The 15,313-nt window shown below is 55.2% G+C and overlaps 4 protein-coding genes across 4 annotated transcripts; 1 reads left to right on the top strand and 3 right to left on the bottom strand.

Annotated features, from left to right (window-relative positions):
• Window positions 1–2,893: 2,893 nt before the first annotated feature.
• On the bottom strand, window positions 2,894–4,988 carry JCM15063_003330 (glutamate dehydrogenase; the record flags this gene model as incomplete). Its single annotated transcript, XM_076675251.1, has 11 exons — window positions 2,894–2,912; window positions 2,985–3,039; window positions 3,104–3,269; window positions 3,335–3,817; window positions 3,906–3,930; window positions 3,999–4,166; window positions 4,232–4,263; window positions 4,324–4,554; window positions 4,674–4,729; window positions 4,802–4,876; window positions 4,946–4,988. 11 exons carry the CDS (start codon window positions 4,986–4,988, stop codon window positions 2,894–2,896), a joined length of 1,353 nt encoding a protein of 450 aa, XP_076537335.1.
• Window positions 4,989–6,661: 1,673 nt separating this feature from the next.
• CDC48 (AAA family ATPase CDC48) lies at window positions 6,662–9,840 on the top strand (the record flags this gene model as incomplete). The annotated part of the gene is made up of 9 exons (XM_076675250.1): window positions 6,662–6,732; window positions 6,812–6,948; window positions 7,173–7,229; window positions 7,302–7,415; window positions 7,478–8,049; window positions 8,117–8,365; window positions 8,438–9,187; window positions 9,255–9,762; window positions 9,833–9,840. The coding sequence occupies 9 exons, from the start codon at window positions 6,662–6,664 to the stop codon at window positions 9,838–9,840; spliced, it is 2,466 nt and encodes an 821-aa protein (XP_076537334.1).
• A 326-nt stretch (window positions 9,841–10,166) lies between these two features.
• Window positions 10,167–11,328, bottom strand: JCM15063_003328 (uncharacterized protein; the record flags this gene model as incomplete). Its single annotated transcript, XM_076675249.1, has 7 exons — window positions 10,167–10,286; window positions 10,373–10,607; window positions 10,675–10,741; window positions 10,829–10,910; window positions 10,997–11,129; window positions 11,194–11,241; window positions 11,312–11,328. The coding sequence occupies 7 exons, from the start codon at window positions 11,326–11,328 to the stop codon at window positions 10,167–10,169; spliced, it is 702 nt and encodes a 233-aa protein (XP_076537333.1).
• Window positions 11,329–11,667: 339 nt separating this feature from the next.
• Window positions 11,668–15,272, bottom strand: JCM15063_003327 (ATP-dependent Clp protease ATP-binding subunit; the record flags this gene model as incomplete). Its single annotated transcript, XM_076675248.1, has 12 exons — window positions 11,668–11,897; window positions 11,978–12,286; window positions 12,366–12,674; window positions 12,743–12,914; window positions 12,992–13,193; window positions 13,268–13,605; window positions 13,683–13,828; window positions 13,909–14,023; window positions 14,089–14,321; window positions 14,387–14,747; window positions 14,819–14,964; window positions 15,086–15,272. The coding sequence occupies 12 exons, from the start codon at window positions 15,270–15,272 to the stop codon at window positions 11,668–11,670; spliced, it is 2,748 nt and encodes a 915-aa protein (XP_076537332.1).
• Between the last annotated feature and the right edge of the window lie 41 nt (window positions 15,273–15,313).

Here is a 15,313-nt window from a genome sequence, read left to right as displayed (position 1 = left end):
ATAGGACCGTGATTGTCGAGGGAAGCGGAAGAAGGTGACCTTGACAGCGAAACTTCATGCGTGCTGAACTCGAAGCCGCCGACCGACTGCTCAGAAGACGGCAGTGTCGGCTCGGTCGGACGTCTTAACGCTAGGAGTTTCAAGGCAATTGCTTTGTCGAAAGCGTTGACTGGCGTAGACAGATTTCGAGAGTGCTCGACCCCGCTGACCTCATTGCAAAGAGCGTCTGGTCCTGAGCGCGTCCTCGTATGCGATTTCGGTGTAGTGACAGACAGGGCGACAGATCGACGACGTAAATGGCTGCGAATCGAAGCAGAAGAAGGGGTGCGAGCAGACGTCCGCGATTCGTGCCGGACGATTTCATCATCGTCGAGGAGTCCATATAAACGCTGCAGTTTCGGATGAGTTGACAGGATTGATAGCGCTCGTCCTGTTGTGTGTTGAATCTCTGGTCAGCTGACGTGCACACAACCGCAGATTCTGGGCAAGATTGCTCACCGACTCGGCCGCGACGGATCATGTCATAGTCTTCCCTGTCTGGTCGAGTAGCCGGCGACGACATCTTACAGGCGTACGTGCGACTCTCACAGCACTCGGTCTCGTGATCGATTCGAGCGTGCTCGGACGCCGCAGCTGCCGGTGGGAGCTGAGCCATAGGCTGAGGGCGAAGAAACCAAAAGCCCTCGCTCATGCAGCTCTGGCCCGCAAGGACAAGAGACGACTGGCAGACTCCAATGACGAAGAGAGCCGTGACAACGTCGGAGATCGGGAGCAGAGGCCGAGTGATGCGCGTGCAGACCAAGGGAATCAGAAATGCCTACAACGAGAACGTCGTCAATCCCAATCTCGAGCGGAAGCGACAGTTATAGGAGATAATAACGCACATACGCAAGCAGGGACGAGACAAGGTGACCTCCGAGACGGACTATAGCGCCTAGCGCTTCGTTTTCCGACAATTCTACCTCGGACGCACGACTTGTACCAGGGAAACTCTGTCCCGCCTGACTGTCGCCGGTATCTTGCTGGGATCTCGCCTCGAGCTCCACTGCAACCATTTCGCTGGTCAGAGAGGAGTCTTCTGGAGGACTTCGTTTCGCCGAAGCAGAGTTCGTCGGTAAGAATCGTGAAAGCGGTAGAGTCTGAGTGCTTGTAGTCGAACGCTCGAGCAGTCCATGAGTAGACCCGGGAGTTGACGAGCGGAAACAAGTCTGCGCCGAATCTTGCGAATCTCGTATCGGGTCAAGCTCGAGGGTCAAGGTGCAAGATGGTCGAGCTGGATCGCCTGGTCGTCGGTCGTGAAGGGGCGACTCCCCTGAGCGCGAAACTGTTTGTCCCTGGGCGTAGGGCAGATCGGCATTACTCGCCGAGGAGGATGCGATACTAAATTCTCGCCGCCGAGGAATGCGGATCTGCTCTCGTCGAACGGGGTGACTGACTCGGTAAATTGCCGTGAGAAGTCGAGTGAAGCAGAGTGCACCTAGAAAATATGATATTAGCGGTCAAAGCAACCTGTCAACTGATTCTTGAACAGCGCGTACTGATGAGAGTAACGATTGATAGCCATGTGAGCAGTCCGATCCAGACTGCCGATTGACCGACATGTGCCAGGCTTGCGAGACCCGCTCCTACGCTGCAGATCAGCAGAGGGGGTCCCCATACGAGACTGGAGCCGGTTCGGCGGTGAGTTCTGAAGGATCTCACGCACGACCGAGAATTCGAACGAGCTCACCAATCGGCGGTCCCCAGCGAGATGGGGCGTCCTTCGGAACCAATACTCTCACAAGTATGAGCCGAGTTTGATTCGCATTTGAGAACGTGCTTAATGTACAGCTCTGACAGACGATGAGACCGCAATGGCGAGAAGAAGCGTGGGTCTCGGGGTGGACGCCAGATAGATTCGAGTTTGGCTCAGTCGCGAAGAGCCGAAGTGCGCGCTCGCGCGAACCAAAGAGACGACCTCCCACAGCAAGATGGACGTCGAGACTGTCGGGTCGAAACACTAGAAAAAATGAGCTTGCTGCAGTGGTCGATACCTGCAGGGAGAAGATAGTGCGACTTGCAAACGTCCGTGATTGCCAGGCAGAGAGCGAAGCGCTGCGCGCTCTTGAGCGGGATCGGCGGCTCCCTTTCGTACGGATGCGTGAGGTTTCGCCGGGCGAGAGGGTGTTCGGGCAAGACAGGCAATAGTGTTCGTAGAATAGTGTAACTCGAGCATAGATACCTGGTAGAAAGAGACCATTAGCACGAGCTTGCATTTCAATCCCGAGCAACTAGAATGCTCACGAGGAGAACGCAAAGCCGCATGTCAGATAAAGTAGGATGGAAGCCATTCTGTACCAATCAGCACTGTCTGTGTATTGCTCGAATCGCCGATCACGCGAATCCTGTGACAGTGTCCAGGCAGCCGATCTGGGGCAGGTGACTCGAGATGAGAAGAGAGTAGAAGAGCGATCGATGGAAACCCGGAGAAACAAACAAAGAGGCGTGTGCACACTAAAAATGAAAACAAAGAGGCATGTGCTGAGAGCAATCGCGGTCTTGCGCTTCTCTCCTCCTTGACGCGTCTGAGCTTTCCTTGACGCGTCTGAGCTTGCCTTGAAGACGATGAAGATCAGTAGAATGTAAGGCGGGTGCAAATGCCGGCGCACGTGAGCATTTCGTCCGAATTCGGGTTTGCAAACTCTCGCACACACACTCTCTCTCGCTCTCTCTTGGCGATGTAGGGATGACGAGTGAATAGCAAGGGTAGAAGCAACATGTCGGAACCAACTTCTATCGGGATATGTAAAGCGTGTGATCGTACAAGATAAAACAATTGAGGAATACGACGGGTGACCGCTGGAACGCAGGCCTCGGAATAGCGAGGCTATTTTTCTTTCGAGTGGACGACCGTTTAGAACCAGTCTCCTTGGCTGCAGGGCGACAAGGACAGCAATTGTCAGATACGGGATCAACTTGAAAGGAGGTGGAATCGCGGAACTCACGCCTTGGCAGCGTTGGCAACCTTGAGGAAACCGGCAACGTTGGCACCGACGACAACTATAGGGCGAAGGAGAAGAGTTAGCAACACTATCTGGTAATCAATCGGGGACGCGAAACGCACGGGAAGGAAGAGCGCCCGAGTCGGTGAACTCTTTGCCAGTCTCGTAGCAGGTGCGGAAGCAAGTTTGCATGATGTTCTTGAGCTTGGCGTCGACTTCCTCCTCGGTCCATTGGAGACGGGCCGAGTTTTGAGCCATCTCGAGACCGGAAACAGCGACTCCACCGCACTGATAACATCGAGCGATACGATCAGCATCCAGCAAGTCGCAGCGGAACTCGATAGACAACTCACGTTTGCGGCCTTTCCGGGACCGTACCAGACGGCCTTGTCGGATCCCTTCTTGCGCTCACCCTCGAAGACGTCAATGGCGTCCTGGGTCGAGGGCATGTTGGCACCCTCAGCGATGTAGCGGAGTCCGGCAGCAACCATGGCCTTGGCCTCGTCGCCAGTGATCTCGTTCTGGGTGGCCGACGGGATCGCAACGTCGACCTTCTTGACAAGCGTCCAGGGACGGGCACCCTCGTGGTACTTGAAGCCAGAAGGAGCCGAGAGGTCCTTGAGGTATCCACCCTTGAGCTTGAGCTCGGCAACCTTCTCGACGAAGTCGGCGGTGAGACCTTGCTCGCCTTCGGAAACGAGGGCACCCTTCGAGTCGGAAAGCGAGAGAACAACACCTCCAAGCTCGATGACTTTGAGGGCGGCGTACTGGGCGACGTTGCCAGATCCCGAGATGAGAGTCTTCTTGCCCTTGAAGTCTTCGCCAGAGGCAGCCTTCTACTCAAGATTGGGAAAACAGCGAGTGGACAATCGTCAGTACCAAAGACTCGAATGAGAACGTAGGGTCCGCGGCAGCGAAACGCACGATCATCTCCTCGAGGTAGTAGACACTGCCGAAACAAAGAGTAATACGTAAGCGATCGAAGGTTTTGAGCCGAGATCTAGGAGATCTGCTCACGCTCCGTAACCAGTAGCCTCGGGACGGATCTTGGATCCACCGAAGTCGTATCCCTTTCCGGTGAGGATACCAGCGAACTCGTTGCGCATTTGCTTGTAGGCACCAAAGAGGAAACCGACTTCGCGTCCTCCAACTCCGATGTCACCAGCGGGAACATCAGTGTCGGCACTAGAAATTCATAACATCGGTCAGCTCAGGCGAAAATGCCGCGGGAAAAGCGGAAGAAGACGTACCCGATGTGGCGAGAGAGCTCTCGCATGAAAGACTATGCGACAGAGACGAATTAGGCGCGGCTTGCGTCAAAATCTTGTCAAGAGAAACTCACGAAGCAGAATCGTCGAATCTCGTTGTCCGACTTGCCCTTGGGGTCAAAGTCGGATCCTCCCTTTCCTCCTCCCATGTGGAGACCGGTGAGAGCGTTCTTGAAGATTTGCTCGAATCCGAGGAACTTGAGAATCGAAAGGTTGACCGAAGGGTGGAGACGAAGTCCACCCTTGTAGGGACCGAGAACCGACGAGAATTGGACACGGAAACCAGTGTTGACCTGGCAGACACCCTGGAATGCAGGAAAAGCAGTTCGAGGGTCAGTCTCTGTCGCTGGCGCTCAACCAAGCGTCATTGCCCCGACAGGCGTGATATCTCGGCTACGGTGCGTGCAAACTGAACAATTCTTACCTTGTCGTCTTCCCACGCGACACGGAAAGTGATGATGCGCTCAGGGATCATCAAAACTGAGCAAGATCGATGCGACATCAGCTAAAATCGAAATGAGGAGGTGATGGCGGGGTAAGCGGGCAACGTACCCTTGAAGGCGGTCTCATATTCGGGCGATTGCTTGAAGAGAGGGGCGAGAGTCGATTGGATCTCGTGGACGGCCTCTGTGCGAGCGAGAACGACGAGATCAGCATGTCAATGATAAGCAGGAAGGGCAAAAGGCAGCGACTCACGCTGGAACTCGGGCTCGGAGACGGTCGAGGCAGTGTACGACATGATGATAGCAGATGAAGGAGATGGGATTGAGGAGAAGAAGAAGCGGGGAGAGAGAGAGGGAGAGAGAGAAAGCGGGCGCCGCCGGAACGATGATTGCAGCGAGATAGGAGTTTGTCAAACCAACTGATTTCGGCGATCAAGAAAATCTTTCTGCCCGCTTCTTTCCTTTGCCGCGGACGGGGAAAACAGAAAATATTTTCTGATAAGCCGTCGCGCCTGCCTGCTGCCGTGCGCATGCCAACACCCTCACTATTGTACGAGACGAGCGTAGCCAGCAGCAACTCTAGAACAGGACCTGCAGCAGCAGGAACTGTGCGCGCCTGCGAACACCCGACTCGGGCGACTTTTTCGTCGAGGATGACCAAACTCGACCGAAAGTGCAGCTCCCGCAAAGCTGGGGACCCAGCGCTATTGGCGTCACCACGACGTCTCCAGAGCCTGCAAAACCTTTCTCCGTGAGCTCATGCAGTTCTGTAGCGGCGAGAGGAGGTCTGGCCGCGCTTCGGGTGAGTTCTTGCGTACCGCGATACGATTAGAGAAGGTCGGCGCTCTGCCAGGCGGATTTGAATTCTCAAAAACTCCGTAGTTCGTGCGCCAAGCGTCGCCTTCGACAGCCTGGATACACTGCCGGGCACTTACCTGAACAGGGGACCTCGCAAGCTATTCGGCTCGAAACAGACCATGCACTCTGAGTCGACCGCCCGTATCTGATGTTCTTGCGGTGAGCTCAGGATGCTCTCTACGATACCGTACTTTGTACCGCTTATGTCAGGTGGGTTGGCTTGCAGGTCTCGAGAACAGACATAAATTTGGCAGGAATAGCCGAACGCTTGCCGCAAATTCCGCAAGCCGTGAGTGCCGGCTTTGAGCGACACACGCAAGAAGTCCAAAGCAGCCAGTCTCGAGGCGTCAGATCTCTCGATCGACTTCGTTTGCGAGAGTACCTTACCTGTTGTGCAAGTAACTCGTCGATCTATGAGAAAAAAGCGAGCTTATGCAGCATGCGCGAACTCGTTGGCAGAACTTGTGATCAGCCCGACGGGCATCACGGCGCCTATGCCCACGTCAGAGTTTTCCTAGCTTGACGCATGCTGATAACGAGGAGTCGGCTGAGTCTATCGTGTCGGGAACGTCGTGTGAGCGCAGCAGTCAGCCCTAAGCAGCCAGATGTAAAAGGCTGAGCTGTCTGATTAGTATGTCGTGGGCACGAGTATTCAGCTGGACCGCGCTGTCGTCGGGCGGACTCCGCGGAGTCGATCATTCACAGAAGGCACGACGAGTGGGCCACAGTTCGAACTTAATCAGGGACCGTTTGCGGTGCGAGAGGACTTCCATGAACCTGGTGATCTGTACCGACTCATGTCAGAGCGCAGACACGTCACTCCGATTCGGTGCGCATACAAGGGCAGTTCGCTGAAGACCTTAACCGACACAAATAACCTGTATAAGGATATCCGGAGAGAAGATCGACACTTGGGTGAAGGGACGGGTTGGAAGCAGGAAGAACTTTGGCAAGTCAGCGATCGCGCGCCAAGTCAGACATCATCGACGCACGCTTCTTGTCCTCCATCTCGCGAGCGTGCTTTCCACCTCGCAGCAAGCTTCTGAACCTCGACAAGCACACACACCCTCTCTCCGTCACTCTCTCAGCTTGCCCTCTTCCGGTTGCGACTATGGCGAACGATCCTTCGCGCGAAGCAAAGAACGAGGACTCCGCCACTGCGATCCTCCGTCCCAAGAAGAGGTACGCACGCCTCTACCGCTTCTGTGACTCTGTACATGTATGCTGATATCATGCCCTCGACCGCGCGTTCGCTCAAAAGCCCAAACCGACTCGTGGTTGATGAGTCGTCATCGGATGACAACTCGGTCGCCCAGCTCCACCCAGCGACCATGGAGCTCCTGCAATTGTTCCGAGGAGACACAATCATTGTTCGCGGCAAGAAACGCAAGGACACTGGTGAGTCTCGACCCGCTGAAGATCGCGGTGCTTGAACCACAGCGATGGCAATTTGCGCGAAGCCCTGCGCGTAGGACTGCCTCGGCGGTAGAAGGACATGGTCAGATGAAGTAGGATGTGGATAAGCGTCTCAAAAGTTCGAGCGTGGCTGCATCAGGGAGACGCGTCAGGGTTCTCTGGGATGAGTACAGGGGCTGACTAGCGCTTTTTCGCTTTCTGCACAGTCTTGATCGTCTTGTCCAACGAAGATGTCGACGAGGGAAAAATTCAGGTCAACAAAGGTACGCGTCGAATCCTAGGCTGTCGAGACTGAACAACCCATCTAATCGTCGTGTGGGGTTTTGTGCTGTCAGTCGCTCGCAACAACCTCCGCGTCAAACTCGGAGACATCGCTACCGTGCACGCCTGCCACGACATCAAGTACGGAAAGCGGATTCACGTTCTTCCTTTCGACGACTCGATCGAAGGTATGTCAATAAGTCGCTCATGGCCCTCGGGGACTCGTGCTGATATGTGCGTTCTCTCACAGGCCTTACGGGTGACATCTTCAACGTCTTCCTCAAGCCGTACTTCCTCGAGGCATACCGACCTGTTCGCAAGGGTGACACTTTCCTCGCCAAGGGTGCATCCCGAAGCGTCGAATTCAAGGTGGTCGAAACCGACCCTGCAGAGTACTGCATCGTCGCGCAAGACACTGTCATCCACACTGAGGGCGAGCCCATCAAGCGTGAGGACGAAGAGAACAACCTCGCCGATGTCGGATACGATGACATTGGAGGCTGCCGCAAGCAGCTCGCCCAGATTCGTGAACTCGTCGAACTCCCTCTCCGTCACCCTCAATTGTTCAAGTCGATCGGAATCAAGCCTCCTCGCGGTATCCTCATGTTCGGTCCCCCGGGTACCGGTAAGACCCTCATGGCCCGTGCCGTCGCCAACGAAACGGGCGCGTTCTTCTTCCTGATCAACGGTCCCGAAATCATGTCCAAGATGGCCGGTGAGAGTGAGTCGAACTTGAGGAAGGCGTTCGAGGAAGCCGAGAAGAACTCGCCTGCGATCATTTTCATCGATGAAATCGACTCGATCGCTCCCAAGCGTGACAAGGTGAGCAGCTTGAATAATACCGACAAATTGCTGCTGAACTGACACATTTCCTGGCCACACGAACTAGACGAACGGAGAAGTCGAACGTCGTGTCGTTTCGCAGCTCCTCACCCTCATGGACGGAATGAAGGCCCGATCCAACATTGTCGTCATGGCGGCCACCAACAGGCCCAACTCGATTGACCCGGCTCTCCGTCGATTCGGTCGATTCGACCGAGAAGTCGACATCGGTATTCCCGACGCGACTGGCCGACTCGAGACCCTTCGCATCCACACGAAGAACATGAAGCTCGCCGACGATGTTGATCTTGAAAAGGCAAGCTTTGTCTCCAATATGTCAACAGGATCTATTACCTGGACGATCGCTGACCGGTCTCCTCTCGTATAGATCGCTGCCGACACTCACGGCTACGTCGGAGCCGATGTCGCCTCGCTCTGCTCCGAAGCCGCCATGCAGCAGATTCGCGAAAAGATGGATTTGATCGACCTCGACGAGGACACGATCGACGCTGAAGTGCTCGACTCGCTCGGCGTCACGATGGACAATTTCCGCTTCGCGCTCGGCACCTCGAACCCGTCGGCTCTTCGCGAGACTGTCGTCGAGATCCCGACCGTTACCTGGGACGATGTCGGAGGACTCGACAAGGTCAAGATCGAGCTGCAAGAGACCGTGCAATACCCCGTCGAACACCCGGAGAAGTTCCTCAAGTACGGCATGTCGCCGTCGAAGGGTGTTCTGTTCTACGGTCCGCCCGGAACCGGAAAGACCCTTCTCGCCAAGGCCATCGCTCACGAATGTCAAGCCAACTTCATCTCGATCAAGGGTCCCGAACTCCTCACGATGTGGTTCGGAGAGTCCGAGGCCAACGTGCGCGATGTATTCGACAAGGCGCGCGCTGCTGCACCCGTCGTCATGTTCTTCGATGAGCTCGACTCTATTGCCAAGGCTCGTGGCGGAGGAGGAGGAGGCGACGCTGGCGGAGCTGGTGACCGTGTGCTCAACCAGATCCTGACCGAGATGGACGGTATGAATGCCAAGAAGAACGTGTTTGTTATTGGAGCGACCAACCGACCGGACCAGATCGACCCTGCTCTTCTCCGACCTGGACGTCTCGACCAGCTCATCTACATTCCTCTCGTAAGTGTTTTCGCAGTGTCGCTGCGCGCGAACCGCGAGAGATGAAGACTGATGTTTCCGTCTGCAGCCCGACGAAGCTTCGCGTGTCTCGATTCTCAAGGCTGCGCTCAAGCGCTCGCCGGTCGCCAAGAGCGTCGACCTCACTTTCCTCGCCAAGAACACGCACGGATTCTCGGGTGCAGATCTTACCGAGATCTGCCAACGTGCGGCCAAGCTCGCAATCCGCGCCTCGATCGAAGCCGACATGAAGCGAGAAAAGGCGCGCAAGGAGAAGGAAGCCGAGTTGGGAGAGGACGCCGTCAAGGCCGAAGAGGACGACGCGATGGAGGCCGACGAGGAAGATCCGGTACCCGAGATCACGATCGACCACTTCGAGGAGGCGATGAGGTTCGCGAGGCGCTCGGTGAGCGACCAAGACATTCGTCGCTACGAGCTCTTTGCCCAGAACCTGCAACAATCTCGCTCGTTCGGTTCGTCGTTCAAGTTCCCCGAGGGAGGAGAACCGGCAGCGGCTGCAACGGAAGGCAGCGCCGGAGCTGCCGCGTTTGGACAAGCAGAGGAGGAGGACGACCTCTGTGCGTGATTTCTCACTCTTCGACGCAATCTCCTTGTGGTCACTGACTGTACAACCTTGATCCTACTCAGACTCGTAAAGCTTTCTTGGGTCAATGGCTGATCGATTCAAATGCCCAGCGTTCCGCTTTTCCCCCCCCCCCCTTCTCGGGTAGAGAACCCTACTTTTGTGTTTATGGTTTTTGCAGTCCCTCTTCTTCTGTCACTACAATGAACGAAATCTCGCAGTTCTTCTTCTCTACTCTCACTACCGCAAAAAGAGATCGGGACGCTCATGAAAGGAGAGAAGATGCAAAGGTTCATGTTCCTTGTTTTGCGAGTGATGGACGATTCTTTAACGGTTCTCTGCCACACAGAGCCTGCTTGTTTTGTTTGCGTTTGTCCTTTGTTGACTCCCAGGGGTAGCTTACTGCGTCTTCTTCTCTTCGGTAACGGGAGCAGTCTTTGCCGAAGCGGGAGCGAGTTGTTCTTGAAGGTTCGCGATCTCTTCCTTGCGGATGTCCTCCTCGAGGTACCATTCAGAAGCCTGTTCGCTCAGCAAGGCCAACAAAGTCAGAAAGAAAAGAAAGTTGAAAAGTGAGTTTGAGAGAGTAGGATGGTAGGAGAACTGACCTGGAGCAAGACGACTCCGATCAAGAGTCCAATCGCGATCGTGTTGCCAGCACACAACACTTGAACGTGCATGACTCGTTCGTCCCACGACATCGGGCCCAATTCAGCGACTTTTTGAGCAGTCTCGCGGGCTCGTTCTGCCAACGTTCCCGTACTACGTTTGACGAACGCGTTTTGGAACTTTGAGAAAAAGTCTTCGCCGGGCAAGACGAGTGCGTTCTTGTTGAGAGGGTCACTGCAGTGATTCCGAAGGGTTTGGTTTCCTATATGGAGTTTTTCGACCAGGGACGAGAAGCACTCACGATGCGATGGTGCGAATAGAAGGGATCGTAATGACAATGTAGAGCGAAGCCGTGAGGATCAGCATCACTGGCAGAGCAGAAATCAAAAGGTTGAAGCAATCAGTTTCACGGCCCCTTGCGACAAAGTCAGTTTCTGCAGGTAGTGAGAACTGACAGATCGATCCACCCGAGAAGTAGTAGGCGGTTTCGGTGTATCGAGCGAACTTGGCGACGATCGAGAGGAAGAGAACAAGCATCTGTATGGGAGAGAACGACAAGGAACGCGCTTTCAGGCGAGTACCGCACGATAATTGTTTCTTCAGAGGGGAAGAGCAGAGCTCACCATGACGTGTAGGAACATCTTGACGGCCATCGGACCGTTCCACCAAGTCAAATAGTAGGCTTCGATCGCTTCGATAGTCGCCTTCGAGATGGGCTCCTTCAACCCGAACAAGACGTTCGAATCCCACAGGAGCCTGTCCCGATGTCAACGTGTCAGTTCTCTGTACGTGGGTACGGAGGGGACCAGGAGAGACGAACCCGGTGAAGAGGTTTCCGAGCAGGAACGAAGATGAGACCAACGCAGACCTGCAAGACGTACGGGCGATCCCTTGGTCAGCGATCACGGTTCAGGACAATCACGAGCTATCCGACGTACGAAGTGAGGAATCCCATGGCTGGCGTGAGTGACGAAAGGGAGAACACGGCTGCCAAAGATTGCCCGCACGTCGAGCGTGGAGCGCCGGCTCGCGCAATCTTTGTCTCGAACCTTTTCCCCGTTTCCGATCCTAGCGCGTTTAGGGCTTCAAAGCTTCAACTTATTCTTGCTTGCACGATCAAAGCTATGTACAGCTACACAGACTCGGATTCAAACTATCTACACTTAGCTCCAACGTGCTTCTTCCTCTTTGAATGATTAGACATTTGTTCGTCCTCGTATTGTCTCTTGCTCGGTGAAGAAGAGCTGGCCTCCACGCTCTCCGTCTCTTCCTGACTCGGCGCTTGACCTGCTTCTCAATCGAGTTCTTCGACTTCGATCGAGTCGTCTCCCATCTCTTCGTCCGAATCGTCGTCGTCGTTCGGGACCGACGATTCGTGGTTCGGAATGCACACGAGTCGGTTTGCTGGCGCGTCAAACTCGACCCGTGCGACTTCGCCATCCCGGATCGACTCGTCGATGATGTACTTTGAGAGCGGGTTGAGCAACTCGTTCTGGATCGCTCGGTTGAGAGGTCGAGCTCCGTCTGTGCATCAGGTTCACCGATCGTCAATCATCATGCCGTAGACTCGTCGAGCCACGGAAAGAGATCAAGAAGGAACCTACATGATGGGTGGTAGCCGACACTGCCGAGAAAGTCGAGAGCAGGTTTCGAGATTTGCAACGTGATGTCCTTGCCGTTCGAACGCAATCGTTTCTGTACTTCCTGGATGCGCACTTCGACGATCGAACGTACATCCGCACGCGAGAGACGGTTGTAGATCACGATCGAATCGATTCGGTTGAGGAACTCGGGAGGCAAGTGACCGCGAATCGCTCCATTGACGAGTTCCTTGGTCGATTCGGGGACGGGACTGCCATCGTCGGGCAATTCGTTCAGGAACGCCGAGCCGAGGTTTGAAGTCATGATGATGACTGTCGCAGACAAAGCATGATGACCGTCAGTCTTGGAAAAGTTGCCAGTATCTGCGCGAGCGGATCAAGGCAACCTCACCAGTGTTTTTGAAGTTGACGACTCGACCAGCTGCATCAGTCACGCGCCCATCGTCGAGCACTTGCAGGAAGACCTGGACGAATTCTCGAGACGCCTTCTCGAGCTCGTCGACGAGCACGACCGAGTAGGGTTTGCGACGCACCCACTCGGTGAGCAAACCACCTTCGTTGTATCCGACGTAGCCTGCGGGTGCTCCAAGCAATTTCGCCACCGTATGTTTCTCCGAGTATTCCGAAGCGTCGATTCGAAGCATGGCGTCGGGCGAGTCGAACAAGAACTTGGCAAGCGACTTGGCAAGTTGTGTCTTTCCTACAATCAGCGTGGGTCAAACCATCAGTCGTTGAAGAAGCTTCCTCGGATCCAGAGAGCAAACTCACCCGTGCCCGAAGGTCCGACAAACAGGAAACTAGCGATCGGGCGATCAGCGTTCGACAGTCCCGATCGGTTGAGTCGGATCGCGTTCGAGACGGCAGCGACAGCCTCGTCTTGTCCGACGACTTCTCGGCGAAGGGTCTTCTCCATCTTGAGCAGCTTTTGCTTCTCCGAAAGCTTGATACCAGAGGAAAAGTAAAAGTCAGTGCGCTGGTCCTCGTCAAGAGAAAGGTGCCAAAGGAGTGTAGACCCACCTTCATAGAAGTGACTGGGATGCCGCTCCATTGTGCAACGACGGCTTGAATCGCTTCGGGAGTGACCGTGTCTCCAGCGAGCGCTTCGCCGCCAGATGCTCTCATCTGCTTGTCCTCTTCCTTCTTGGCTTCTTCGAGGGTGGCCAGACGATTGCGCAGGTCGGGCAATGCTCCGTGGACAATGTCTGCTGCGGTAGCGAGACTGCAAGGGATGAGAACGATAAGTTAGTAAACAGGCTGCGCGCTATGGGAAAAGACAATTGCGATAATACTCACTCGTAACGACGTTCGGCATCGGCGGCCTTTGCCGTCAGTTCGTCAATCCTTCTCTTGACGTTGTTGATCTCGTCAGTCTTGCCCTTCTCCGCTTGGAACCTCGCCTTGATCGGAGCGAGCTGATCATCGATGCGCGAGATTGCCTGCTTCGTGTCTTCGATCTTGGCCTTGGCCACTTCGTCCTTCTTGTCGCGTGCCAGTTCCGACGAGAGGGCGTGCAGTTCGATCTCGAGTTGCAGCTTCTGGCGCTCAAGCTGGTCGATCTCTTCAGGCTGCGACTCGCGGGCGATGCGAACAGCGGAGCACGCCTCGTCGATGCAGTCGATCGCAGAGTCGGGCTGTCCGAATTCATGCACGTCAATCAGAGCTATTCGCATGGTGTGCCGTCTGATACGGGACAACAAGTGAGACTTACGAGCTTGCGGGAAGTGAGGTAGCGATGAGCCAGAGTGGCGGCGGCAACAAGAGCAGAGTCGAGGATGGTAACACCGTGGTGAACTTCGTAACGTTCTTTGATTCCACGAAGGATCGAGATTGCTTCGGGAACAGACGGCTCGTTCACTGCGGGTTGAGGGAAGAAACGTCAGCCACCTGGCTGTACAGGCGCCCTGAACTAGCAGAACATGAAGAAGATTACGTACCGAGGACTTGCTGGAACCTTCGTTCAAAGGCAGCGTCTTTTTCGATATGTTGCCGGTACTCGTTCAGAGTTGTGGCACCGATCGTTCGAAGCTTTCCTCGAGCGAGCGCAGGTTTCTACCAGTCACAACATTCGTCAGCAAATATCCAGATCGTGAACACAAAGGGAGACTCTGACTTACGAGGAGGTCGCCAGCGCCGATACCGGTTCCGCCCTGTCCGGCCATGACTGTGTGGATTTCGTCGATGAACAGGATGACGCCAGGTCCGTCTTCTCCCGCTTTCTCACACTCTTCGAGGACCGACTTGAGTCGCTCTTCGAATTGTCCCTTGTACGAAGCACCGGCAGTGAGGGCGCCCATGTCGAGCGACCACAGCCGACCGAGCAAGTTTGGAGGGACATCGCGAGCGACAACTGCGCAGCGAGAAATGCTGGTTAGCAGTCAAGCTCACGAGAATGAAAGCTCATACAATACTTACTCCGCTGTGCGAGACCTTCGGCAACGGCAGTCTTGCCGACACCGGGTTCTCCGATCAAGACGGGGTTGTTCTTGGTCCGTCGGCTGAGGATCCGGATGCAACGACGAATCTCCTGGTCTCGACCGATCACCGGGTCGAGTTTGCCACTCTCTGCTTCGGCGGTCAAATCGCGTGCGTACTTGGACAGCGCATCGAACCCTTCTTCGGCTCCGCGCGAGTTGACCTGTTTTCCTCCGCGGATCTGTTGTGCGGCGGCTTTGACCTGTTCTGGTGTGATACCGGCTTCTTTGAGGATTGTGCTGATCGAGTTGTCTTGAACGAGAGCAAGGATCAGGTGATCTTGAGCTACGAAACTGTCGTTCTGTGTTCGAGCCGGACAGTCTCGATTAGAACCTGCATCAAGGGAAATTGCGAGGAACGAAGGAAACGAACCTTGTCTTTCATGATCTTTTCTGCCTCGCGCAGGACTTTAGCGGTCGCGGGCGAGAGCGAGACGTCATCGGGAGCGGGTTCTTGTGCGGGTAGGCGAACGATGAACTTGGCGAGTCCTCGACTGACGAGCTCCGGGTTGCCACCGGCTGGAGATTTGATGCAATACACAGTCAGTCACGGGCATGAGCAGAGGTTGCAAGCTGCGGGTCGGGCCAGAGGTGGGGGCGAGATGCCGCAGCGTAGACTCGACTTTGAAAGAGAACCTACCCTTGTTGATGATCGAGGAGAAAAGCGTCGCTTGTGTTGCTCCCGTGGAGCTCTGGGTTGGCGAGAGGAGTGCCGATGCGAGGTGCGCCGGAGCGAGTTGAGAGTTGGACGACTCCTTGGCGAGGTTGATGGCAGCCTCGAGAGCTTTCGTGGTCGCTTCAGTGAACTTCTGTGGATCGATAGACATGTTCAAGTGTTGGGTACAGTGTTGGGTGCAGGATGTGCAAG

The sequence above is a fragment of the Sporobolomyces koalae genome (assembly GCF_050403365.1).
Source record: "Sporobolomyces koalae JCM15063 DNA, S_koalae_JCM15063T_v1_ctg1, whole genome shotgun sequence".
NCBI lineage: Eukaryota > Fungi > Basidiomycota > Microbotryomycetes > Sporidiobolales > Sporidiobolaceae > Sporobolomyces > Sporobolomyces koalae.
This window is presented reverse-complemented; position numbering and strand designations above follow the sequence as displayed.